Here is a 26,529-nt window from a genome sequence, read left to right on the forward strand (position 1 = left end):
GAGACTTTTTTGTAGGTCTTGGGGTGATAGATGATCCTACCAAATTTCGTATCTGTACGTTTTTCGTAGTGGGGGGGCTGTTCTTTTGAAATTTTGCAGGTGGCGCTATCGAGCCAATTCTACACGCCCACTTCTGGCGCCTATGCCACATGTAAATTTTCGCCACTTCTGATGTGTGTGCAAAATTTCATGAGTTTTCGAGTGTATTTAGCCCCTCAAAAATGCGATCCATTTCTGAGAATAATAATAATAATTATAATAATTAAAGCTGCAAGCAGCGATGGAAGGGCCCTCGCACGCATGTGCACCGCTACCCTATGGCATTAGTAAAGCAGTGAACCAGGGGGATATGAATTAAAGTGGGTAAATACAGGTGGATATTCAAAGGGAAACTGATGTGCCACACCGCCTGTGTGCAGCAGGTGGTGCTATGACTGAAGCTGAATATTGGCATTGAAATGTGTTCAGGCCAAGAACCTTATCAAACATGTGAAGTCTGGGGCAGATCGAACAATGTATGTCTGAATGACAACAGCTTCCTGTTTCATGGCGAAACATCACACTTTGCCAGGCCGCCACGGACACGCCCTTCAACGAAAAGTCAAGATATTCACAATTTATCACCGCAGAGGGCTTTACATCAATCTAACCAAATATGATGATGATTTGATTAAATCTCTAAGAGCAGTAAATCATAGTGTAAAACATGGTATTTCCTGCTACCTCTAGATGGCGCTATGACTGAAGCTGAATATTGGCATTGAAATGTGTTCAGGCCAAGACTCTTATCAAACGTGTGAAGCGTGGGGCAGATTGGACATTGTATACCTGAGTTAGAGCCACTTCCTGTTTCATGGCGAAAACGCAGAAATTTGGCAGCCCGCCACGGACACACCCTCCAACGAAAAGTCAAGATCTCTGCAATTTAGCGTCGCAAAGGCCTTTAGATAAGACCGACCAAATATGACGATGATCGGATTAAATCTGTAGGAGGAGTTTCTTGCAGTATGAAGCCTGGAAATGACCAAATTTGCACAAAAATCAAGGCAAAAATTCAAAATGGCTGACTTCCTGTGGGGTTTAGAGCTTCGCTCCAAGAGACTTTTTTGTAGGTCTTGGGGTGATAGATGATCCTTCCAAATTTCGTATCTGTACATTTTTCGTAGCGGGGGGGCTGTTCGCTTGAAATTTTGCAGGTGGCGCTATCGAGCCATTTCTACATGCCCACTTCTGGCGCCTATGCCACATGTAAATTTTCGCCACTTCTGACATGTGTGCAACGTTTTATGACTTTTTGGGCTTGTTTAGCCTGTCAAAAATGCGATTCATTTACCGATGCTTTGCAAGGCCGCCACGGACACGCCCTTTAATGAAAAGTCAAGGTCGTTGCTTTTTATCATCACACAAGGTCTTGAGATTACACTGGTGAAATATGATGTTGATATGGTTAAATATCTAAGAGCAGAAAATCACAGCGTAAAACATGGTATTTCCTGCTGCCTCTAGGTGGCGCTATGAGTATTACTGAATTATGCCATGTTGATGTGTTCAGGCCGGGACCCTTATCAAACGTGTGAAGTCAGGGGCAGATCGGACATTGTATGCCTGAGTTATAACAACTTCCTGTTTCATGGCGAAACATCACACTTTGCCAGGCCGCCACGGACACGCCCTTCAACGAAAAGTCAAGATCTTCGCAATTTATCAAGGAAAAGGGCTTAACATCAGTCAGACCAAATATGATGATGATTTGATTAAATCTCTAAGAGCAGTAAATCAGAGCATAAAACATGGTATTTCCTCCTACCTCTAGGTGGCGCTATGAGTGAAGTTGAATATTGGCATTGAAATGTGTTCAGGCCAAGACCCTTATCAAACGTATGAAGCGTGGGGCAGATTGGACATTGTATGCCTGAGTTAGAGCCACTTCCTGTTTCATGGCGAAAACGCCGAAATTTGTCAGGCCGCCACGGACACACCCTCTGACGAAAAGTCAAGATCTCCGCAATTTAACATCGCAAAGGCCTTTAGATGAGATTGACCAAATATGACGATGATCGGATTAAATCTGTAGGAGGAGTTCGTTAAAGTATGAAGGCTGTAAATGACTAAATTTGCACAAAAATCAAGGCAAAAATTCAAAATGGCGGACTTCCTGTTGGGTTTAGAGCTTCGCTCCAAGAGACTTTTTTGTAGGTCTTGGGGTGATAGATGATCCTACCAAATTTCGTATCTGTACGTTTTTCGTAGCGGGGGGGCTGTTCTCTTGAAATTTTGCAGGTGGCGCTATCGAGCCATTTCTACACGCCCACTTCTGGCGCCTATGCCACATGTAAATTTTCGCCACTCCTGACATGTGTGCAAAATTTCATGAGTTTTCGAGCATGTTTCGCCCCTCAAAAATGCGATTCACTTTGGAGAAGAAGAAGAATAAATAATAATAAAGCTGCAAGCAGCGATGGAAGGGCCCTCGCACGCATGTGCACCGCTACCCTATGGCATTAGTAAAGCAGTGAACCAGGGGGATATGAATTAAAGTGGGTAAATACAGGTGGATATTCAAAGGGAAACTGATGTGCCACACCGCCTGTGTGCAGCAGGTGGTGCTATGACTGAAGCTGAATATTGGCATTGAAATGTGTTCAGGCCAAGAACCTTATCAAACATGTGAAGTCTGGGGCAGATCGAACAATGTATGTCTGAATGACAACAGCTTCCTGTTTCATGGCGAAACATCACACTTTGCCAGGCCGCCACGGACACGCCCTTCAACGAAAAGTCAAGATATTCACAATTTATCACCGCAGAGGGCTTTACATCAATCTAACCAAATATGATGATGATTTGATTAAATCTCTAAGAGCAGTAAATCATAGTGTAAAACATGGTATTTCCTGCTACCTCTAGATGGCGCTATGACTGAAGCTGAATATTGGCATTGAAATGTGTTCAGGCCAAGACCCTAATCAAACATGTGAAGCGTGGGGCAGATTGGACATTGTATACCTGAGTTAGAGCCACTTCCTGTTTCATGGCGAAAACGCAGAAATTTGGCAGCCCGCCACGGACACACCCTCCAACGAAAAGTCAAGATCTCTGCAATTTAGCGTCGCAAAGGCCTTTAGATAAGACCGACCAAATATGACGATGATCGGATTAAATTTGTAGGAGGAGTTTCTTGCAGTATGAAGCCTGGAAATGACCAAATTTGCACAAAAATCAAGGCAAAAATTCAAAATGGCTGACTTCCTGTGGGGTTTAGAGCTTCGCTCCAAGAGACTTTTTTGTAGGTCTTGGGGTGATAGATGATCCTACCAAATTTCGTATCTGTACATTTTTCGTAGCGGGGGGGCTGTTCGCTTGAAATTTTGCAGGTGGCGCTATCGAGCCATTTCTACATGCCCACTTCTGGCGCCTATGCCACATGTAAATTTTCGCCACTTCTGACATGTGTGCAACGTTTTATGACTTTTTGGGCTTGTTTAGCCTGTCAAAAATGCGATTCATTTACCGATACTTTGCAAGGCCACCACGGACACACCCTTTAATGAAAAGTCAAGGTCGTTGCTTTTTATCATCACACAAGGTCTTGAGATTACACTGGTGAAATATGATGTTGATATAGTTAAATATCTAAGAGCAGAAAATCACAGCGTAAAACATGGTATTTCCTGCTGCCTCTAGGTGGCGCTATGAGTGTTACTGAATTATGCCATGTTGATGTGTTCAGGCCTGGACCCTTATCAAACGTGTGAAGTCAGGGGCAGATCGGACATTGTATGCCTGAGTTATAACAACTTCCTGTTTCATGGCGAAACATCACACTTTGCCAGGCCGCCACGGACACGCCCTTCAACGAAAAGTCAAGATCTTCGCAATTTATCAAGGAAAAGGGCTTAACATCAGTCAGACCAAATATGATGATGATTTGATTAAATCTCTAAGAGCAGTAAATCAGAGCATAAAACATGGTATTTCCTCCTACCTCTAGGTGGCGCTATGAGTGAAGTTGAATATTGGCATTGAAATGTGTTCAGGCCAAGACCCTTATCAAACGTATGAAGCGTGGGGCAGATTGGACATTGTATGCCTGAGTTAGAGCCACTTCCTGTTTCATGGCGAAAATGCCGAAATTTGTCAGGCCGCCACGGACACACCCTCTGACGAAAAGTCAAGATCTCCGCAATTTAACATCGCAAAGGCCTTTAGATGAGATTGACCAAATATGACGATGATCGAATTAAATCTGTAGGAGGAGTTCGTTAAAGTATGAAGGCTGTAAATGACCAAATTTGCACAAAAATCAAGGCAAAAATTCAAAATGGCGGACTTCCTGTTGGGTTTAGAGCTTCGCTCCAAGAGACTTTTTTGTAGGTCTTGGGGTGATAGATGATCCTACCAAATTTCGTATCTGTACGTTTTTCGTAGCGGGGGGGCTGTTCTCTTGAAATTTTGCAGGTGGCGCTATCGAGCCATTTCTACACGCCCACTTCTGGCGCCTATGCCACATGTAAATTTTCGCCACTCCTGACATGTGTGCAAAATTTCATGAGTTTTCGAGCATGTTTCGCCCCTCAAAAATGCGATTCACTTTGGAGAAGAAGAAGAATAAATAATAATAATAATAATAAACGGAGCAAAAACAATAGGGTCCTCACACTTGTGTGCTCGGGCCCTAATTAAAGCTGCAAGCAGCGATGGAAGGGCCCTCGCACGCATGTGCACCGCTACTCTATGCTATTAGTAAAGCAGTTAACCAGGGGGATCTTAATTATAGTGGGCAAATATAGGTGGATATTCAAAGGGAAACTGATGTGCCACACCGCCTGTGTGCAGCAGGTGGCGCTGTGACTGTAACTGATTGTTGTTATATTAATGTGTTCAGGCCGGGACCCTTATCAAAAGTGTGAAGTATAGGGCAGATCGGATAATGTATGCCTGAATTGCAACCGATTCCTGTTTCATGGCGAAACATCACTCTTTGCCAGGCCGTCACGGACACGCCCTTTAAAGGGGCCGTGAATTGGTCGATTTTATTGCTTTATGACGTTGATTGATGTCTATTTATGCATTTCGCGTTGTTTTTACATTTAAAAACATCATAGTTAATTAGTAATAAGCTGTTTTTTACCGTGGTTCTGAGGCAGTCTTGAGAAACAGTCGGATTAGATGGGCGGGCCACGTCGAAGACTAGGAAGGTAACGCCCAGTGCCATGATTGGATGACAGTTTTGCAACGTAACCTAACTTTCAACGTCACTACACGCATGGAATTGTTTTGAAAACCACCTACGGTATATTGAAACATGCTAGCTGGCAGGATTCTCCCTTATATGTTCGAGCCAGAGTCTGATCCAGAATATCAAGACGACGAACCCACACCTCAAATAAGGAGGATGCTCCAGCCTGTTACAGCGTGGTAAATCTTTATTACTAACTTTATATTTTGCAAATATACTCGTGAGGTTGCTGTGCCTCTAGTGTAACTGAAGATGTTACTGGAAGTTATTATTTCAAAATTCAAATAATTATCATCAAAGTTAAAGCTATTCTTACTACAAAAGCCTCACAAACCACGTAAACCTTATAAACACGTAATGTTGTAATGTTACGTATCTCCGTTATATTATAAAAAATGCGTTGTCTTGTAAGTTCATCGCGATTATGATTGGTTGTTTTTTTAGTCAATTTTAACAAGTTTACATAGCCAGTTACACTGCATGTAAAAAAATAAAATCACAACTAATCACTTACTATCAATATTCTGTAGGTGTACCTGTGAAAAGTGTGTTGTCATGCCAACAGAGCAAGAAAATATTTGCTGTATGGAGATTCCCAAAGTAAGTCAGATGCACAGAATTATTATTTTCAGTAAAAGTGTGTACGTTATGTAATTACTGTTTTTGTTTTTTAGGTCGTTAGAAGGATGAACCAGGTACCAGACCAACTTACCTGCATGACCCATCACCCAGGCTTTGAACCAGTATGCCTGAATATGTATTCACTACAGAATGCATTAAATATTTACAGAGCTGATTATGGTCCCCTGAGACTGAGGGGAATAGAACAGTAAGATTCATATTATGTCATAGAACTCTTACAATTACTGTGTTTTCAGTAAAATAAGTTTTTGATCAAGACACCACAAGTAAAAGTAAACACACTTTATTGTCTTAAAAATATATTAAAAAAGCAGCAATGTTTTAAAAGTTTTATTATAAATTAACAAAATATAAAAACTCTGTAAATTACAACAATAGCTTAAAATAATGCAATGCCTCTGACTTTGTTTATATCTTTTACTGTAGGCGTTACAGGCACTTGGCATACAGAAGTTTTGTGAGCTGGTGCTGGGGCTATTTGGGCAGGAGTAACAGAGTTGTTATCCCATCTTGCGTCGTCCAACGTATACGGCAAGAGTTTCCTGACGCGGCAGGCAGTTACGTTGGATTTAGGCCTCCCCTTGACTGAACCGCGATTTATGTCTCGAGATGGCTTCTTCCATGGAGGGTCTCTCATACTGGGATGAGAGTGTTTCTGGGACCTTGATTTTGTGAATCTCCTCCATGTAGGGAACAGGATCAAGGATCACCTTTTCAAACAGGAAGTCCATCAATCTGTAGACATAGCCTGTAAAATAAAAATGCATGTGTGATATAATTTATTATTTAATTATTGTTTTTTTATTCACTTTGTGTGTGTGTGTGTAAATAAATAAATATATTTAAACTTACAATATGTTGCCTGTGTCTTTAATGGACGTGTGGAGTATTCCCCCTTTTTGGCTTTGGGAAACAAAAGCCTATACACTGGCTTTCCCGTTTTTGTTTTAGCCTGAGGACGGTTGGAGTTCTCATTGAAATGCATACATGCCAGGTACAGTCTAGAGTAAAAAATAAAAATTACATTAGCAAAAGGTAAGCGACATCTTTAGAGATTTAAAACACATAAATACTGTAATACGCACCTGCATAACATTCCAATGTAAGGGTAAACAACGTTTTTGGGAGCAAAGCGTAAAATTACGCTGTGAAAAGCTTCCAAAGACGAAGTTTGAAAGTGAGGGCTGAGTTTCTCAACATCTTTCAGCATTCTCTTGTTTGTGAGAAGCTTCTCGACGGTGTACAGTGCCTTAGTTGCTGTAATCAAATAGACAATTACCAATTAATAAAAAAAGTTTTGAACTTATCATAAATCACTTAAGTAATATAAAACTAAAAATGTAAATTAATGTGTATACCTGGTTGAAACCACTTGGTGGGGTCCTTTGATACATGTGTTGCATGTTCACACCGTGGGAAGGCTGGGGTGTCATGGACGTGAACATCTTGAATGTGGTTAACCATAGACAACCATTTCGCTACTCTCTCCTCAGCTGTTTTGGAAGAAGCTGCTGTCCAATAGACATGATTTCTTATGCTCCGCTGCCACTTTTTCACCACTTGACAGTCTTTGTCTTTGGCGATTACTTCCAACTTTTTTGACAAACCTGAAAATAAAACAATCACTTTGTGTTAGGTAGTCTGGAAGTAATCAGTTATTATTCTAAACGAGGTACTTTTAAAAAACAAGCGAAAAGCGGTACAAGCGAAATTTAAAAAAATTATATATAGTGAAAAAGATACCTTTTTCCAGGTGCCAGACGTCATAGAACTGCGTCACTTTACGGTCCCTCAAGAATTTCTGGATCTGTGTATGACGATCGGTAACAATACAGTCAATCTTCACACCACGTGCCTCCAGAAATTCCAGACTTCTTTTCAGTCCCTCCTTTTCCATGTGGTAGCTACCACCAACCTCATTGCTCTGTAATAAGAAAGTGACATAAAATACAAAAATAAATAAAACAATCAAACTAATGAGTAAATTTGAATTCATTAGATTAAGGTTTTGGTACTTACTTGGACCAGCTGCATATCCAATATGATATTGTTCTTTAGGTCCATAACAGTGTAGCTGCCGTACTTTGCTGAATGGCCTAAAAATATATTTTTGTTTGAGTACATATAGGTGTAATTATGATGTTAATAATCATACATTTTTTCAAAAATTACTGACATCAGCACATACAGCTTAAATGCACCCTGCAAATACAAGTCTTTTACCTGGTGAGTCTGCTCTCATGTCACCACCCACAATAACTTTGTCACCCTGGCTTAGCTCCTGCAACACTTCTTCTTGTTCCTTCTTCCATGTGTAGATTATTGCTGGTTCAAGATACATACTGGCATGCTTCCGGAAGGTTCTGTGGGTAATGCTCCTGACACGCATTGTTTGGAATATCTAAAAGTAATAAACAATAACTAGTTTTAAAGAAAGTTATAAATTATGTGTTTGATTTTGTATATGTTCTTTTACAAATACCTTTTGTAATTGGAAGAACGATCCACCGGTGAAATATATTGCAGCAGATAACTGGAGGTTGCCCAAAGGTGTGCTCCCAACAACAGGTTGGCTTTTCCATTGACGGAAGTATTGACAGTGTGGACATAGCTGATCTATTGCAACAAAAGTCCCTTTTCTTCGTGGCCAAACATTACAGCGCCTCGAGCACACTGGGCAGGTATCAAAGAGTTGCAGGAGGCAGTTTTCAAATACAATGTATTTTGCATCCTCCTGTGTTGATGTACATCTAAAATTATAAACAATAAACATAAATTGCATTAAAGTTCAGTATACATTTTCATAAAAATACCAAAACATGAGAGAGTACATAGGATAAAATGACTCACTGAAGTTGTGATGACTCTGTGACAGTGGTGACCGACTCTGCAGGCTCGTATGTTGTGTCATGCTGATCAGTGACCTCAAATGAATCAGTTTCCTCCCCTTCCAGTTCAAGGCGCGCTCTTTTTGTTGGCCTTAAATCCTTCAATGGTGTTGAGGTGAAATGTGGCAAAACAAAAGGTTGGAAAGTTTCAGCAGATGTAGTGGTTGAAACACCAACACTTTTGACTGCAGCCTCGGTTTGTGTTCCTACAAAACAAAGAATTGTTTGTTATAAAAACTATTTTTTGAAAATATTAGGAACTACAACAATAACTTAAACGGGTAAAAAATTGGCCTCTGTGATAATCAAGATAAAAGGTACGGCCAATTAAACAGTTACAAACACAAAACAACTATTTCAGTTATAATGTCACATTTTACATTATTGTTAATATAGTGTAGTGTTGTTACAGACAACATTCCACCAGCAAACATTTCGTATGCTCACTTGAATGGACATAGAACGCATGCTCACAGACAGGCAAACAAACACACACAAACACACACAAACACACTTCGCGATCCACATAAAAATTACGTGAAAACAAACACAGACTAGCCCACAGACACAATACATACAACGATACCGACAACATTTAACCAACAGCAATACATAGTAGGCCCATTTGAGTAAAGACGCATAGAGACACGCGCGCTTACAAACAATCGTGCGCGCTTACAAACAATCGTGCGCGTGCACCCCACCCCCCACATACACACACTTACTTCACGACGATAGCCATATAAATTACGTTTAAAAAAACATACAACACACCTTTGCTTCTGAATTTAGGACCCAATGTTCCAAACGACAGCTGTGTTGAGTGAGATGTGCATTTCGGTGTGTCTGTTTGACAAGCTACATCCTGCTTTGTTGGGACATTCTGTGAATTGGGTAAAACACGAAGGTTACAAACAATCAGGACATATCACGCGATCTTAAACAAAGTAACAGCGACACAACTTACTAAAATATATATGTACTTACAGATTGATGCGCTGTTTCTGTAGGATCCAATATAGTTGGAACAGCATTGTTTATCAATCTCAGTCTCGTTGCAAATCCAGAGTCGACCTGTGTCTTGTTTACAAAGGATTCAGGCGAGAAATGCAGTGAACAAACACTAAAACTCTTCCCCACGCGAGCTGGAACTTCGTTATAAACGAACTTTAACCACTCTTTTCGAATGTTAGGCTCCGAAGGAAGGCTATGCAGCGACTGTGTTCTCCCACAGCCAGGTACGGCACAAACTTTGGCGATTTTTAAAGGCATGTTTTCAGAGTAGACGCTGTGTAAGGTCTGGTGGTGATTCGTCTCGTGTGTTACTTCCGTACAAGCGAAGCTGTGGGCGGGGCTACAAAAGTAGACGTGTCCTTTTGGTTATGGGGAGGTGTTTCAATTCTACTTTGACGTCATTGATTTCCGAATTCCTCACTGGCGTGTTTGGCTGGCTTGGTGCCAAAAACGGTTATATTTCAGTAACACGGACGTTTTCAGTTCTGAAACTTGCAGGATGTTCATTTAAGTATGATGACCTCTTATATAACAAATTATCAAGTTAAAATTGAGTTTTTGATTCACCGCTCCTTTAACGAAAAGTCAAGATCTTCGTAATTTTTCATTGCAAAGGGCTTAAGATCAGTCTCACCTGATATGATAATGATTTGATTAAATCTCTGAGAACAGTAAATCACAGTGTAAAACAAGGCATTTCCTGCTACCTTTAGGTGGCGCTAGGACTGAAGCTGAATATTGGCATTGAAATGTGTTCAGGTCAAGACCCTTATCAAACATGTGAAGTGTGGGGCAGATTGGACATTGTATGCCTTAGTTATAAAAACGTCCTGTTTCATGGCGAAAACGCTGATATTTGGCAGGTCGCCACGGACACACCCTCCAACGAAAAGTCAAAAGCTCCGCAATTTAACATCGCAAAGGCCTTTAGATGAGATTGACCAAATATGATGACGATCTATTAAAATCTCTAGGAGGAGTTCGTTAAAGTACGAAGCCTGGAAATGACAAAATTTGCACATAAATTACAGCAAAAATTCAAAATGGACGACTTCCTGTGGGGTTTAGAGCTTCGCTCCAAGAGACTTTTTGGTAGGTCTTGGGGTGATAGATAACCCTACCAAATTTCGTATCTGTAGGTTTTTCGTAGTGGGGGGGCTGTTCTCTTGAAATTTTGCAGGTGGCGCTATTGAGCCATTTCTACACGCCCACTTCTGGCGCCTATGCCACGTGTAAATTTTTGCCACTTCTGACGTGTGTGCAACGTTTTATGACTTTTTGAGCTTGTTTAGCCTGTCTAAAATGCGATTCATTTAGCGATACTTTGCGAGGCTGCCACGGACACGCCCTTTAATGAAAAGTCAAGGCCGTTGCTCTTTATCATCACACAAGGTCTTGAGATTACACTGGTGAAATATGATGTTGATATGTTTAAATCTCTAAGAGCAGTAAGACACAGCATAAAACATGGTATTTCCTGCTGCCTCTAGGTGGCGCTATGAGTGTTACTGAATTATGCCATGTTGATGTGTTCAGGCCTGGACCCTTATCAAACGTGTGAAGTCAGGGGCAGATCGGACAACGTATGCCTGAATTACATCAGCTTCCTGTTTCATGGCGAAACATCAAACTTTCCCAGGCCGCCAAGGACACGCCCTCCAACGAAAAGTCAAAAGCTCCGCAATTTAGCATCGCAAAGGCCTTTAGATGATACTGACCAAATATGATGACGATCAGAGTAAATCTCTAGGAGGAGTTCGTTAAAGTACGACGCTTGGAAATATCCAAAAATGACAGAGAAAATTCAAAATGGCCGACTTCCTGTGGGGTTTAGAGGTTCGCTCCAAGAGACTTTTTTGTAGGTCTTGGAGTGATAGATGATCCTACCAAATTTCGTATCTCTACGTATTTCGTAGTGGGGGGGCTGTTCTCTTGAAATTTTGCAGGTGGCGCTATCGAGCCATTTTTACACGCCCACTTCTGACGCCTATACTACATGTAAATTTTCGCCACTTCTGACGCGTGTGCAAATTTTCATGAGTTTTCGGGTATGTTTAGGCCCTCAAAAATGCGATCCATTTCGGAGAAGAAGAAGAAGAAGAAGAAGAAGAAGAAGAAGAAAAATAATAATAATAATAAACGGAGCAAAAACAATAGGGTCCTCACACCCTGGTGTGCTCGGGCCCTAATAATAAACGGAGCAAAAACAATAGGGTCCTCACACTTGTGTGCTCGGGCCCTAATTAAAGCTGCAAGCAGCGATGGAAGGGCCCTCGCACGCATGTGCACCGCCACCCTATGGCCTTAGTAAAGCTGTGAACCAGGGGGATGTGAATTTAAGTGGGTAAATATAGGTGGATATTCCAAAGAACTTTGATTTGTAACACAGTGTAAAACCTGACATTTCCTGCTGCCAGCAGGTGGCGCTACAACTTTTATTGAATATTGCCATGTTGATTTGTTCAGGCCAGGACACTTATCAAACATGTGACCCATTGGTCAGATTAGACATTGTAAGCCTGAGTTACAACAACTTCCTGTTTTATGGTGAAAAACCAACATTTGGCAGGCTGCCACGGACCCACCTTCCAATAAAAACTCAAGATCTCCGCAATTTAGCATCGCAAAGGCCTTTAGATGACACGAACAAAATATGGTTTTAATTTAATGAAATCTGTAGGAAGAGTTCATTAAAGTCCGAAGCCCAGAAATAGCCAAATTTGCACTCAAATTAAAGAGGAAATGTAAAATGGCCGACTTCCTGTGGGGTTAAGAGCTTGGCTCCAAGAGACTTTTTTGTATGTCTTGGGGTGATACATTATCCTACCACATGTCGTATCTGTACGTTTAATGTAGCGGGGGGCCTGCTCTCTTGAATTTTTGTAGGTGGCGCTATAGAGCCATTTTTACATCCCCCCCAGTTCTGAACCCTATATCACATGAAAATTTTCACCACCTTTGACATGTGTGCAATGTTTCATGACTTTTGAGCTCGTTTAGGCTGTCAAAAATGCGATGAATTTAACAATGTTTTGCGAGGCCGCCACGGACACGCCCTTTAACGAAAAGTCAAGGTCTTCGCTATTTATCATCACACAAGGTCTTGAGATTAGACTGATGAAATATGATGTTGATATAATCAAATCTCCAAGAGCAGTAAGTCACAGCATAAAAGGTTGTATTTCCTGCTGCCTCTAGGTGGCGCTATGACTGTTACTGAATTATTCCATGTTGATGTGTTTAGGCCGGGAACTTTATCAAACGTGTGAAGTTGGGGGCAGATCGGACCATGTATGTCTGAATTACAACAGCTTCCTGTTTCATGGTGAAACATCACACTTTGGCAGAACGCCACGGACACGCCCTCCAACGAAAAGTCAAGATCTTTGCAATTTATAATCGCAAAGGGCTTAACATCAGTCCGACCAAATATGATGATGATTTGATTAAATCTCTAAGAGTAGTAAATCACAGCGTAAAACATGGTATTTCCTCCTACCTCTAGGTGGCGCTATGAGTGAAGCTGAATATTGGCATTGAAATGTGTTCAGGCCAAGACCCTTATCAAACATGTGAAGTGTGGGGCAGATTGGACATTGTATGCCTGAGTTACAGCCACTTCCTGCTTCATGGCGAAAATGCCAAAATTTGTCAGGCCGCCACGGACACACCCTCCAACGAAAAGTCAAGATCTCCGCAATTTAACATTGCAAAGGCCTTTAGATGAGACTGACCAAATATGACGATGATCGGATTAAATCTGTAGGAGAAGTTCGTTAAAGTACAAAGCCTGGAAATGCCAAAATTTGCTCAGAAATCACAGTGAAAATTCAAAATGGCGGACTTCCTGTTGGGTTTACAGCTTCGCTCCAAGAGACTTTTTTGTAGGTCTTGGGGTGATAGATGATCCTACAAAATTTCGTATCTGTACGTTTTTCGTAGCGGGGGGGCTGTTCTCTTGAAATTTTGCAGGTGGCGCTATCGAGCCATTTCTACACGCCCACTTCTGGCGCCTATGCCACATGTAAATTTTCGCCACTTCTGACATGTGTGCAAAACTTCATGAGTTTTCGAGCATGTTTCGCCCTTCAAAAATGCGATTTACTTTGGAGAAGAAGAAGAATAAATAATAATTAAAGCTGCAAGCAGCGATGGAAGGGCCCTCGCACGCATGTGCACCGCTACCCTATGGCATTAGTAAAGCAGTGAACCAGGGGGATATGAATTAAAGTGGGTAAATAATATAGGTAGATATTCAAAGGAAAATGTGCAGCAGGTGGCGCTATGACTGTACATGATTATTATTATATTGAAGTGTTCAGGCCGGGACCCTTAACACACGTGTGAAGTCTCGAGCAGATCGAACAATGTATGTCTGAATTACAACAGCTTTCTGTTTCATGGCGAAACATCACACTTTGCCAGGCCGCCACGGACACGCCCTTCAACGAAAAGTCAAGATCTTTGCAATTTATCATATTAAAGTCCTTAAGATCAGTATTACCAAAAATGATGATGATTTGATTAAATATCTAAGAGCAGTAAATCACAGCGTAAAACATGGCATTTCCTGCAACCTCTAGGTGGCGCTATGATTAAAGCTGAATATTGGCATTGAAATGTGTTCAGGCCAAGACCCTTATCAAACTTGTGAAGCATGGGGCAGATTGGACATTGTATGCCTGAGTTAGAGCCACTTCCTGTTTCATGGCGAAAATGCCGAAATTTGTCAGGCTGCCACGGACACACCCTCTAACGAAAAGTCAAGATCTCCGCAATTTAACATCGCAAAGGCCTTTAGATGACATTGACCAAATATTATGATGATTGGATTAAATCTGTAGGAGGAGTTCGTTAAAGTATGAAGCCTGGAAATGACCAAATTTGCACAGAAATCACAGCAAAAATTCAAAATGGCCGACTTCCTGTGGGGTTTAGAGCTTAGCTTCAAACAGACTTTTTTGTAAGTCTTGGGGTGATAGATGATCCTACCAAATTTCATATCTGTATGTTTTTCGTAGTGGGGGGGCTGTTCTTTTGAAATTTTGCAGGTGGCGCTATCGAGCCATTTCTACACGCCCACTTCTGGCGCCTATGCCAGATGTAAATTTTCGCCACTTCTGACGTGTGTGCAACGTTTTATGACTTTTTGGGCTTGTTTAGCCTGTCAAAAATGTGATTCATTTAGCGATACTTGGCGAGGCCGCCATGGACACGCCCTTTAATGAAAAGTCAAGGTCGTTGTTTTTTATCATCACACAAGGTCTTGAGATTACACTGGTGAAATATGATGTTGATATGGTTAAATATCTAAGAGCAGTAAATCACAGCGTAAAACATGGTATTTCCTGCTGCCTCTAGGTGGCGCTATGAGTGTTACTGAATTATGCCATGTTGATGTGTTCAGGCCTGGACCCTTATCAAACGTGTGAAGTCAGGGGCAGATCGGACATTGTATGCCTGAGTTATAACAACTTCCTGTTTCATGGTGAAACATCACACTTTGCCAGGCCGCCACGGACACGCCCTTCAACGAAAAGTCAAGATCTTCGCAATTTATCAAGGAAAAGGGCTTAACATCAGTCAGACCAAATATGATGATGATTTGATTAAATCTCTAAGAGCAGTAAATCAGACCATAAAACATGGTATTTCCTCCTACCTCTAGGTGGCGCTATGAGTGAAGTTGAATATTGGCATTGAAATGTGTTCAGGTCAAGACCCTTATCAAATGTATGAAGCGTGGGGCAGATTGGACATTGTATGCCTGAGTTAGAGCCACTTCCTGTTTCATGGCGAAAATGCCGAAATTTGTCAGGCCGCCACGGACACACCCTCTGACGAAAAGTCAAGATCTCCGCAATTTAACATCACAAAGGCCTTTAGATGAGATTGACCAAATATGACGATGATCGGATTAAATCTGTAGGAGGAGTTCGTTAAAGTATGAAGGCTGGAAATGACCAAATTTGCACAAAAATTAAGGCAAAAATTCAAAATGGCGGACTTCCTGTTGGGTTTAGAGCTTCGCTCCAAGAGACTTTTTTGTAGGTCTTGGGGTGATAGATGATCCTACCAAATTTCGTATCTGTACGTTTTTCGTAGTGGGGGGGCTGTTCTCTTGAAATTTTGCAGGTGGCGCTATCGAGCCATTTCTACACGCCCACTTCTGGCGCCTATGCCACATGTAAATTTTCGCCACTCCTGACATGTGTGCAAAATTTCATGAGTTTTCGAGCATGTTTCGCCCCTCAAAAATGCGATTCACTTTGGAGAAGAAGAAGAATAAATAATAATTAAAGCTGCAAGCAGCGATGGAAGGGCCCTCGCACGAATGTGCACCGCTACCCTATGGCATTAGTAAAGCAGTGAACCAGGGGGATATGAATTAAAGTGAGTAAATATAGGTGGATATTCAAAGGAAAATTGATGTGCCACATCGGCTGTGGGCAGCAGGTGACGCTATGACTATACCTGATTATTGTTATATTGACGTGTTCAGGCCAGGACCCTTATCAAACGTGTGAAGTTGGGGGCAGATCAGACAATGTATGCCTGAATTACAACAGCTTCCTGTTTCATCACACTTTGCCAGGCTGCCACTGACACGCACTTCAACGAAAAGTCAAGATCTTCGCAATTTATCACCGGAAAGGGCTTAACATCAGTCTGATCAAATATGATGATGGTTTGATTAAATCTTTAAGAGCAGTAAGTCACAGCGTAAAACATGGCATTTCCTGCTGCCTCTAGGTGGTGCTATGACTGAAGCTGAATATTGGCATTGAAATGTGTTCAGGACAAGACTCTTATCAAACATGTGAAGTGTGGGGCAGATTGGACATTGTATGCCTTAATTATAACAACTTCCTGTTTCATGGCTAAAACGCTGAACTTTCTCAGGCCACCACGGACACACCCTCCAACGAAAAGTCAAAAGCTCTGCAATTTAACACTGCAAAGGCCTTTAGATGAGATTGGCCAAATATGATGACGATCTGATAAAATCTCTAGGAGGAGTTCGTTAAAGTACGAAGCCTGGAAATGACCAAATTTGCACAGAAATCACAGCAAAAATTCAAAATGGCCGACTTCCTGTGGGGTTTAGAGCTTAGCTTCAAGAGACTTTTTTGTAGGTCTTGGGGTGATAGATGATCCTAACAAATTTCATTTCTGTATGTTTTTCGTAGTGGGGGGGGCTGTTCTTTTGAAATTTTGCAGGTGGTGCTATCGAGCCATTTCTACACGCCCACTTCTGGCGCCTATGCCACATGTAAATTTTCGCCACTTCTGACGTGTGTGCAACGTTTTATGACTTTTTGGGCTTGTTTAGCCTGTCAAAAATGCGATTCATTCAGCGATACTTGGCGAGGCCGCCACGGACACGCCCTTTAATGAAAAGTCAAGGTCGTTGTTTTTTATCATCACACAAGGTCTTGAGATTACACTGGTGAAATATGATGTTGATATGGTTAAATATCTAAGAGTAGTAAATCACAGCGTAAAACATGGTATTTCCTGCTGCCTCTAGGTGGCGCTATGAGTGTTACTGAATTATGCCATGTTGATGTGTTCAGGCCGGGACCCTTAACAAACGTGTGAAGTCTGGGGCAGATCGAACAATGTATGTCTGAATTACAACAGCTTCCTGTTTCATGGCGAAACATCACACTTTGCCAGGCCGCCACGGACACGCCCTTCAACGAAAAGTCAAGATCTTCTGAATATATCATATTAAAGTCCTTAAGATCAGTATTACCAAATATGATGATGATTTGATTAAATCTCTAAGAGCAGTAAATCAGAGCATAAAACATGGTATTTCCTCCTACCTCTAGGTGGCGCTATGAGTGAAGTTGAATATTGGCATTGAAATGTGTTCAGGCCAAGACCCTTATCAAACGTATGAAGCGTGGGGCAGATTGGACATTGTATGCCTGAGTTAGAGCCACTTCCTGTTTCATGGCGAAAATGCCGAAATTTGTCAGGCCGCCACGGACACACCCTCTGACGAAAAGTCAAGATCTCCGCAATTTAACATCGCAAAGGCCTTTAGATGAGATTGACCAAATATGACGATGATCGGATTAAATCTGTAGGAGGAGTTCGTTAAAGTATGAAGGCTGGAAATGACCAAATTTGCCCAAAATTCAAGGCAAAAATTCAAAATGGCCGACTTCCTGTTGGGTTTAGAGCTTCGCTCCAAGAGACTTTTTTGTAGGTCTTGGGGTGATAGATGATCCTACCAAATTTCGTATCTGTACGTTTTTCGTAGTGGGGGGGCTGTTCTCTTGAAATTTTGCAGGTGGCGCTATCGAGCCATTTCTACACGCCCACTTCTGGCGCCTATGCCACATGTAAATTTTCGCCACTCCTGACATGTGTGCAAAATTTCATGAGTTTTCGAGCATGTTTCGCCCCTCAAAAATGCGATTCACTTTGGAGAAGAAGAAGAATAAATAATAATAATAATAATAAACGGAGCAAAAACAATAGGGTCCTCACACTTGTGTGCTCGGGCCCTAATTAAAGCTGCAAGCAGCGATGGAAGGGCCCTCGCACGCATGTGCACCGCTACTCTATGCTATTAGTAAAGCAGTTAACCAGGGGGATCTTAATTATAGTGGGCAAATATAGGTGGATATTCAAAGGGAAACTGATGTGCCACACCGCCTGTGTGCAGCAGGTGGCGCTGTGACTGTAACTGATTGTTGTTATATTAATGTGTTCAGGCCGGGACCCTTATCAAAAGTGTGAAGTATAGGGCAGATCGGATAATGTATGCCTGAATTGCAACCGATTCCTGTTTCATGGCGAAACATCACTCTTTGCCAGGCCGTCACGGACACGCCCTTTAAAGGGGCCGTGAATTGGTCGATTTTATTGCTTTATGACGTTGATTGATGTCTATTTATGCATTTCGCGTTGTTTTTACATTTAAAAACATCATAGTTAATTAGTAATAAGCTGTTTTTTACCGTGGTTCTGAGGCAGTCTTGAGAAACAGTCGGATTAGATGGGCGGGCCACGTCGAAGACTAGGAAGGTAACGCCCAGTGCCATGATTGGATGACAGTTTTGCAACGTAACCTAACTTTCAACGTCACTACACGCATGGAATTGTTTTGAAAACCACCTACGGTATATTGAAACATGCTAGCTGGCAGGATTCTCCCTTATATGTTCGAGCCAGAGTCTGATCCAGAATATCAAGACGACGAACCCACACCTCAAATAAGGAGGATGCTCCAGCCTGTTACAGCGTGGTAAATCTTTATTACTAACTTTATATTTTGCAAATATACTCGTGAGGTTGCTGTGCCTCTAGTGTAACTGAAGATGTTACTGGAAGTTATTATTTCAAAATTCAAATAATTATCATCAAAGTTAAAGCTATTCTTACTACAAAAGCCTCACAAACCACGTAAACCTTATAAACACGTAATGTTGTAATGTTACGTATCTCCGTTATATTATAAAAAATGCGTTGTCTTGTAAGTTCATCGCGATTATGATTGGTTGTTTTTTTAGTCAATTTTAACAAGTTTACATAGCCAGTTACACTGCATGTAAAAAAATAAAATCACAACTAATCACTTACTATCAATATTCTGTAGGTGTACCTGTGAAAAGTGTGTTGTCATGCCAACAGAGCAAGAAAATATTTGCTGTATGGAGATTCCCAAAGTAAGTCAGATGCACAGAATTATTATTTTCAGTAAAAGTGTGTACGTTATGTAATTACTGTTTTTGTTTTTTAGGTCGTTAGAAGGATGAACCAGGTACCAGACCAACTTACCTGCATGACCCATCACCCAGGCTTTGAACCAGTATGCCTGAATATGTATTCACTACAGAATGCATTAAATATTTACAGAGCTGATTATGGTCCCCTGAGACTGAGGGGAATAGAACAGTAAGATTCATATTATGTCATAGAACTCTTACAATTACTGTGTTTTCAGTAAAATAAGTTTTTGATCAAGACACCACAAGTAAAAGTAAACACACTTTATTGTCTTAAAAATATATTAAAAAAGCAGCAATGTTTTAAAAGTTTTATTATAAATTAACAAAATATAAAAACTCTGTAAATTACAACAATAGCTTAAAATAATGCAATGCCTCTGACTTTGTTTATATCTTTTACTGTAGGCGTTACAGGCACTTGGCATACAGAAGTTTTGTGAGCTGGTGCTGGGGCTATTTGGGCAGGAGTAACAGAGTTGTTATCCCATCTTGCGTCGTCCAACGTATACGGCAAGAGTTTCCTGACGCGGCAGGCAGTTACGTTGGATTTAGGCCTCCCCTTGACTGAACCGCGATTTATGTCTCGAGATGGCTTCTTCCATGGAGGGTCTCTCATACTGGGATGAGAGTGTTTCTGGGACCTTGATTTTGTGAATCTCCTCCATGTAGGGAACAGGATCAAGGATCACCTTTTCAAACAGGAAGTCCATCAATCTGTAGACATAGCCTGTAAAATAAAAATGCATGTGTGATATAATTTATTATTTAATTATTGTTTTTTTATTCACTTTGTGTGTGTGTGTGTAAATAAATAAATATATTTAAACTTACAATATGTTGCCTGTGTCTTTAATGGACGTGTGGAGTATTCCCCCTTTTTGGCTTTGGGAAACAAAAGCCTATACACTGGCTTTCCCGTTTTTGTTTTAGCCTGAGGACGGTTGGAGTTCTCATTGAAATGCATACATGCCAGGTACAGTCTAGAGTAAAAAATAAAAATTACATTAGCAAAAGGTAAGCGACATCTTTAGAGATTTAAAACACATAAATACTGTAATACGCACCTGCATAACATTCCAATGTAAGGGTAAACAACGTTTTTGGGAGCAAAGCGTAAAATTACGCTGTGAAAAGCTTCCAAAGACGAAGTTTGAAAGTGAGGGCTGAGTTTCTCAACATCTTTCAGCATTCTCTTGTTTGTGAGAAGCTTCTCGACGGTGTACAGTGCCTTAGTTGCTGTAATCAAATAGACAATTACCAATTAATAAAAAAAGTTTTGAACTTATCATAAATCACTTAAGTAATATAAAACTAAAAATGTAAATTAATGTGTATACCTGGTTGAAACCACTTGGTGGGGTCCTTTGATACATGTGTTGCATGTTCACACCGTGGGAAGGCTGGGGTGTCATGGACGTGAACATCTTGAATGTGGTTAACCATAGACAACCATTTCGCTACTCTCTCCTCAGCTGTTTTGGAAGAAGCTGCTGTCCAATAGACATGATTTCTTATGCTCCGCTGCCACTTTTTCACCACTTGACAGTCTTTGTCTTTGGCGATTACTTCCAACTTTTTTGACAAACCTGAAAATAAAACAATCACTTTGTGTTAGGTAGTCTGGAAGTAATCAGTTATTATTCTAAACGAGGTACTTTTAAAAAACAAGCGAAAAGCGGTACAAGCGAAATTTAAAAAAATTATATATAGTGAAAAAGATACCTTTTTCCAGGTGCCAGACGTCATAGAACTGCGTCACTTTACGGTCCCTCAAGAATTTCTGGATCTGTGTATGACGATCGGTAACAATACAGTCAATCTTCACACCACGTGCCTCCAGAAATTCCAGACTTCTTTTCAGTCCCTCCTTTTCCATGTGGTAGCTACCACCAACCTCATTGCTCTGTAATAAGAAAGTGACATAAAATACAAAAATAAATAAAACAATCAAACTAATGAGTAAATTTGAATTCATTAGATTAAGGTTTTGGTACTTACTTGGACCAGCTGCATATCCAATATGATATTGTTCTTTAGGTCCATAACAGTGTAGCTGCCGTACTTTGCTGAATGGCCTAAAAATATATTTTTGTTTGAGTACATATAGGTGTAATTATGATGTTAATAATCATACATTTTTTCAAAAATTACTGACATCAGCACATACAGCTTAAATGCACCCTGCAAATACAAGTCTTTTACCTGGTGAGTCTGCTCTCATGTCACCACCCACAATAACTTTGTCACCCTGGCTTAGCTCCTGCAACACTTCTTCTTGTTCCTTCTTCCATGTGTAGATTATTGCTGGTTCAAGATACATACTGGCATGCTTCCGGAAGGTTCTGTGGGTAATGCTCCTGACACGCATTGTTTGGAATATCTAAAAGTAATAAACAATAACTAGTTTTAAAGAAAGTTATAAATTATGTGTTTGATTTTGTATATGTTCTTTTACAAATACCTTTTGTAATTGGAAGAACGATCCACCGGTGAAATATATTGCAGCAGATAACTGGAGGTTGCCCAAAGGTGTGCTCCCAACAACAGGTTGGCTTTTCCATTGACGGAAGTATTGACAGTGTGGACATAGCTGATCTATTGCAACAAAAGTCCCTTTTCTTCGTGGCCAAACATTACAGCGCCTCGAGCACACTGGGCAGGTATCAAAGAGTTGCAGGAGGCAGTTTTCAAATACAATGTATTTTGCATCCTCCTGTGTTGATGTACATCTAAAATTATAAACAATAAACATAAATTGCATTAAAGTTCAGTATACATTTTCATAAAAATACCAAAACATGAGAGAGTACATAGGATAAAATGACTCACTGAAGTTGTGATGACTCTGTGACAGTGGTGACCGACTCTGCAGGCTCGTATGTTGTGTCATGCTGATCAGTGACCTCAAATGAATCAGTTTCCTCCCCTTCCAGTTCAAGGCGCGCTCTTTTTGTTGGCCTTAAATCCTTCAATGGTGTTGAGGTGAAATGTGGCAAAACAAAAGGTTGGAAAGTTTCAGCAGATGTAGTGGTTGAAACACCAACACTTTTGACTGCAGCCTCGGTTTGTGTTCCTACAAAACAAAGAATTGTTTGTTATAAAAACTATTTTTTGAAAATATTAGGAACTACAACAATAACTTAAACGGGTAAAAAATTGGCCTCTGTGATAATCAAGATAAAAGGTACGGCCAATTAAACAGTTACAAACACAAAACAACTATTTCAGTTATAATGTCACATTTTACATTATTGTTAATATAGTGTAGTGTTGTTACAGACAACATTCCACCAGCAAACATTTCGTATGCTCACTTGAATGGACATAGAACGCATGCTCACAGACAGGCAAACAAACACACACAAACACACACAAACACACTTCGCGATCCACATAAAAATTACGTGAAAACAAACACAGACTAGCCCACAGACACAATACATACAACGATACCGACAACATTTAACCAACAGCAATACATAGTAGGCCCATTTGAGTAAAGACGCATAGAGACACGCGCGCTTACAAACAATCGTGCGCGCTTACAAACAATCGTGCGCGTGCACCCCACCCCCCACATACACACACTTACTTCACGACGATAGCCATATAAATTACGTTTAAAAAAACATACAACACACCTTTGCTTCTGAATTTAGGACCCAATGTTCCAAACGACAGCTGTGTTGAGTGAGATGTGCATTTCGGTGTGTCTGTTTGACAAGCTACATCCTGCTTTGTTGGGACATTCTGTGAATTGGGTAAAACACGAAGGTTACAAACAATCAGGACATATCACGCGATCTTAAACAAAGTAACAGCGACACAACTTACTAAAATATATATGTACTTACAGATTGATGCGCTGTTTCTGTAGGATCCAATATAGTTGGAACAGCATTGTTTATCAATCTCAGTCTCGTTGCAAATCCAGAGTCGACCTGTGTCTTGTTTACAAAGGATTCAGGCGAGAAATGCAGTGAACAAACACTAAAACTCTTCCCCACGCGAGCTGGAACTTCGTTATAAACGAACTTTAACCACTCTTTTCGAATGTTAGGCTCCGAAGGAAGGCTATGCAGCGACTGTGTTCTCCCACAGCCAGGTACGGCACAAACTTTGGCGATTTTTAAAGGCATGTTTTCAGAGTAGACGCTGTGTAAGGTCTGGTGGTGATTCGTCTCGTGTGTTACTTCCGTACAAGCGAAGCTGTGGGCGGGGCTACAAAAGTAGACGTGTCCTTTTGGTTATGGGGAGGTGTTTCAATTCTACTTTGACGTCATTGATTTCCGAATTCCTCACTGGCGTGTTTGGCTGGCTTGGTGCCAAAAACGGTTATATTTCAGTAACACGGACGTTTTCAGTTCTGAAACTTGCAGGATGTTCATTTAAGTATGATGACCTCTTATATAACAAATTATCAAGTTAAAATTGAGTTTTTGATTCACCGCTCCTTTAACGAAAAGTCAAGATCTTCGTAATTTTTCATTGCAAAGGGCTTAAGATCAGTCTCACCTGATATGATAATGATTTGATTAAATCTCTGAGAACAGTAAATCACAGTGTAAAACAAGGCATTTCCTGCTACCTTTAGGTGGCGCTAGGACTGAAGCTGAATATTGGCATTGAAATGTGTTCAGGTCAAGACCCTTATCAAACATGTGAAGTGTGGGGCAGATTGGACATTGTATGCCTTAGTTATAAAAACGTCCTGTTTCATGGCGAAAACGCTGATATTTGGCAGGTCGCCACGGACACACCCTCCAACGAAAAGTCAAAAGCTCCGCAATTTAACATCGCAAAGGCCTTTAGATGAGATTGACCAAATATGATGACGATCTATTAAAATCTCTAGGAGGAGTTCGTTAAAGTACGAAGCCTGGAAATGACAAAATTTGCACATAAATTACAGCAAAAATTCAAAATGGACGACTTCCTGTGGGGTTTAGAGCTTCGCTCCAAGAGACTTTTTGGTAGGTCTTGGGGTGATAGATGACCCTACCAAATTTCGTATCTGTAGGTTTTTCGTAGTGGGGGGGCTGTTCTCTTGAAATTTTGCAGGTGGCGCTATTGAGCCATTTCTACACGCCCACTTCTGGCGCCTATGCCACGTGTAAATTTTTGCCACTTCTGACGTGTGTGCAACGTTTTATGACTTTTTGAGCTTGTTTAGCCTGTCTAAAATGCGATTCATTTAGCGATACTTTGCGAGGCTGCCACGGACACGCCCTTTAATGAAAAGTCAAGGCCGTTGCTCTTTATCATCACACAAGGTCTTGAGATTACACTGGTGAAATATGATGTTGATATGTTTAAATCTCTAAGAGCAGTAAGACACAGCATAAAACATGGTATTTCCTGCTGCCTCTAGGTGGCGCTATGAGTGTTACTGAATTATGCCATGTTGATGTGTTCAGGCCTGGACCCTTATCAAACGTGTGAAGTCAGGGGCAGATCGGACAACGTATGCCTGAATTACATCAGCTTCCTGTTTCATGGCGAAACATCAAACTTTCCCAGGCCGCCAAGGACACGCCCTCCAACGAAAAGTCAAAAGCTCCGCAATTTAGCATCGCAAAGGCCTTTAGATGATACTGACCAAATATGATGACGATCAGAGTAAATCTCTAGGAGGAGTTCGTTAAAGTACGACGCTTGGAAATATCCAAAAATGACAGAGAAAATTCAAAATGGCCGACTTCCTGTGGGGTTTAGAGGTTCGCTCCAAGAGACTTTTTTGTAGGTCTTGGAGTGATAGATGATCCTACCAAATTTCGTATCTCTACGTATTTCGTAGTGGGGGGGCTGTTCTCTTGAAATTTTGCAGGTGGCGCTATCGAGCCATTTTTACACGCCCACTTCTGACGCCTATACTACATGTAAATTTTCGCCACTTCTGACGCGTGTGCAAATTTTCATGAGTTTTCGGGTATGTTTAGGCCCTCAAAAATGCGATCCATTTCGGAGAAGAAGAAGAAGAAGAAGAAGAAGAAGAAGAAGAAAAATAATAATAATAATAAACGGAGCAAAAACAATAGGGTCCTCACACCCTGGTGTGCTCGGGCCCTAATAATTAAAGCTGCAAGCAGCGATGGAAGGGCCCTCGCACGCATGTGCACCGCTACCCTATGCTATTAGTAAAGCAGTTAACCAGGGGGATCTTAATTATAGTGGGCAAATATAGGTGGATATTCAAAGGGAAACTGATGTGCCACACCGCCTGTGTGCAGCAGATGGCGCTGTGACTGTAACTGATTTTTGTTATATTAATGTGTTCAGGCCGGGACCCTTATCAAAAGTGTGAAGTATAGGGCAGATCGGATAATGTATGCCTGAATTGCAACAGATTCCTGTTTCATGGCGAAACATCACTCTTTGCCAGGCCGTCACGGACACGCCCTTCAACGAAAAGTCAAGATCTTCGTAATTTTTCATCGCAAAGGGCTTAAGATCAGTCTCACCTGATATGATAATGATTTGATTAAATCTCTGAGAACAGTAAATCACAGTGTAAAACAAGGCATTTCCTGCTACCTTTAGGTGGCGCTAGGACTGAAGCTGAATATTGGCATTGAAATGTGTTCAGGCCAAGACTCTTATCAAACATGTGAAGCGTGGGGCAGATTGGACATTGTATGCCTTAGTTATAAAAACGTCCTGTTTCATGGCGAAAACGCTGATATTTGGCAGGTCGCCACGGACACACCCTCCAACGAAAAAGTCAAAAGCTCCGCAATTTAACATCGCAAAGGCCTTTAGATGAGATTGACCAAATATGATGACGATCTATTAAAATCTCTAGGAGGAGTTCATTAAAGTACGAAGCCTGGAAATGACAAAATTTGCACATAAATTACAGCAAAAATTCAAAATGGACGACTTCCTGTGGGGTTTAGAGCTTCGCTCCAAGAGACTTTTTGGTAGGTCTTGGGGTGATAGATGACCCTACCAAATTTCGTATCTGTAGGTTTTTCGTAGTGGGGGGCTGTTCTCTTGA

The 26,529-nt window shown here is 41.1% G+C and overlaps 5 protein-coding genes across 5 annotated transcripts in view; 3 read left to right on the top strand and 2 right to left on the bottom strand.

Annotated features, from left to right (window-relative positions):
* LOC129438991 (protein NLRC3-like) overlaps window positions 1–26,529 on the top strand; it is a 267,541-nt gene that overhangs the window by 221,471 nt on the left and 19,541 nt on the right. The gene's annotated exons all lie outside the window — the stretch shown is intronic.
* Window positions 5,013–6,659, top strand: LOC141363227 (P2X purinoceptor 7-like). Its single transcript, XM_073865821.1, has 4 exons — window positions 5,013–5,418; window positions 5,770–5,839; window positions 5,914–6,068; window positions 6,308–6,659. Exons 1-4 carry the CDS (start codon window positions 5,306–5,308, stop codon window positions 6,468–6,470), a joined length of 501 nt encoding a protein of 166 aa, XP_073721922.1. The 5' UTR covers window positions 5,013–5,305; the 3' UTR covers window positions 6,471–6,659.
* LOC129445898 (uncharacterized) lies at window positions 6,149–10,358 on the bottom strand. Its single transcript, XM_073865820.1, has 11 exons — window positions 9,757–10,358; window positions 9,544–9,652; window positions 8,732–8,975; window positions 8,364–8,631; window positions 8,105–8,282; window positions 7,901–7,977; window positions 7,625–7,805; window positions 7,240–7,488; window positions 6,967–7,138; window positions 6,734–6,882; window positions 6,149–6,629 (listed from the first exon to the last, which is right to left on the bottom strand). The coding sequence occupies exons 1-11, from the start codon at window positions 10,039–10,041 to the stop codon at window positions 6,451–6,453; spliced, it is 2,091 nt and encodes a 696-aa protein (XP_073721921.1). The 5' UTR covers window positions 10,042–10,358; the 3' UTR covers window positions 6,149–6,450.
* LOC141363229 (P2X purinoceptor 7-like) lies at window positions 18,643–20,289 on the top strand. The gene is made up of 4 exons (XM_073865823.1): window positions 18,643–19,048; window positions 19,400–19,469; window positions 19,544–19,698; window positions 19,938–20,289. The coding sequence occupies exons 1-4, from the start codon at window positions 18,936–18,938 to the stop codon at window positions 20,098–20,100; spliced, it is 501 nt and encodes a 166-aa protein (XP_073721924.1). The 5' UTR covers window positions 18,643–18,935; the 3' UTR covers window positions 20,101–20,289.
* LOC141363228 (uncharacterized) lies at window positions 19,779–23,988 on the bottom strand. The gene is made up of 11 exons (XM_073865822.1): window positions 23,387–23,988; window positions 23,174–23,282; window positions 22,362–22,605; window positions 21,994–22,261; window positions 21,735–21,912; window positions 21,531–21,607; window positions 21,255–21,435; window positions 20,870–21,118; window positions 20,597–20,768; window positions 20,364–20,512; window positions 19,779–20,259 (listed from the first exon to the last, which is right to left on the bottom strand). Exons 1-11 carry the CDS (start codon window positions 23,669–23,671, stop codon window positions 20,081–20,083), a joined length of 2,091 nt encoding a protein of 696 aa, XP_073721923.1. The 5' UTR covers window positions 23,672–23,988; the 3' UTR covers window positions 19,779–20,080.

The sequence above is a fragment of the Misgurnus anguillicaudatus genome, unplaced genomic scaffold, assembly GCF_027580225.2.
Source record: "Misgurnus anguillicaudatus unplaced genomic scaffold, ASM2758022v2 HiC_scaffold_33, whole genome shotgun sequence".
In the NCBI taxonomy this organism is placed as follows: Eukaryota; Metazoa; Chordata; class Actinopteri; order Cypriniformes; family Cobitidae; genus Misgurnus; species Misgurnus anguillicaudatus.

What these genes read in the sequence shown, in the direction of transcription:
- LOC141363227 (XM_073865821.1), top strand. Translation starts at nt 5,306, where the DNA reads ATGCTAGCTGGCAGGATTCTCCCTTATATGTTCGAGCCAGAGTCTGAT. An exon ending in CTCCAGCCTGTTACAGCGTG is followed by an intron (nt 5,419 to 5,769) that starts GTAAATCTTTAT and finishes AATATTCTGTAG; the next exon opens with GTGTACCTGTGAAAAGTGTG. An exon ending in GCTGTATGGAGATTCCCAAA is followed by an intron (nt 5,840 to 5,913) that starts GTAAGTCAGATG and finishes TTTGTTTTTTAG; the next exon opens with GTCGTTAGAAGGATGAACCA.
- LOC129445898 (XM_073865820.1), bottom strand. Translation starts at nt 10,041, where the DNA reads ATGCCTTTAAAAATCGCCAAAGTTTGTGCCGTACCTGGCTGTGGGAGA. An exon ending in CGTTCTTCCAATTACAAAAG is followed by an intron (nt 8,283 to 8,363) that starts GTATTTGTAAAA and finishes TATTACTTTTAG; the next exon opens with ATATTCCAAACAATGCGTGT. An exon ending in TACATTGGAATGTTATGCAG is followed by an intron (nt 6,883 to 6,966) that starts GTGCGTATTACA and finishes TTTTTACTCTAG; the next exon opens with ACTGTACCTGGCATGTATGC.
- LOC141363229 (XM_073865823.1), top strand. Translation starts at nt 18,936, where the DNA reads ATGCTAGCTGGCAGGATTCTCCCTTATATGTTCGAGCCAGAGTCTGAT. An exon ending in CTCCAGCCTGTTACAGCGTG is followed by an intron (nt 19,049 to 19,399) that starts GTAAATCTTTAT and finishes AATATTCTGTAG; the next exon opens with GTGTACCTGTGAAAAGTGTG. An exon ending in GCTGTATGGAGATTCCCAAA is followed by an intron (nt 19,470 to 19,543) that starts GTAAGTCAGATG and finishes TTTGTTTTTTAG; the next exon opens with GTCGTTAGAAGGATGAACCA.
- LOC141363228 (XM_073865822.1), bottom strand. Translation starts at nt 23,671, where the DNA reads ATGCCTTTAAAAATCGCCAAAGTTTGTGCCGTACCTGGCTGTGGGAGA. An exon ending in CGTTCTTCCAATTACAAAAG is followed by an intron (nt 21,913 to 21,993) that starts GTATTTGTAAAA and finishes TATTACTTTTAG; the next exon opens with ATATTCCAAACAATGCGTGT. An exon ending in TGGATATGCAGCTGGTCCAA is followed by an intron (nt 21,436 to 21,530) that starts GTAAGTACCAAA and finishes TTCTTATTACAG; the next exon opens with AGCAATGAGGTTGGTGGTAG.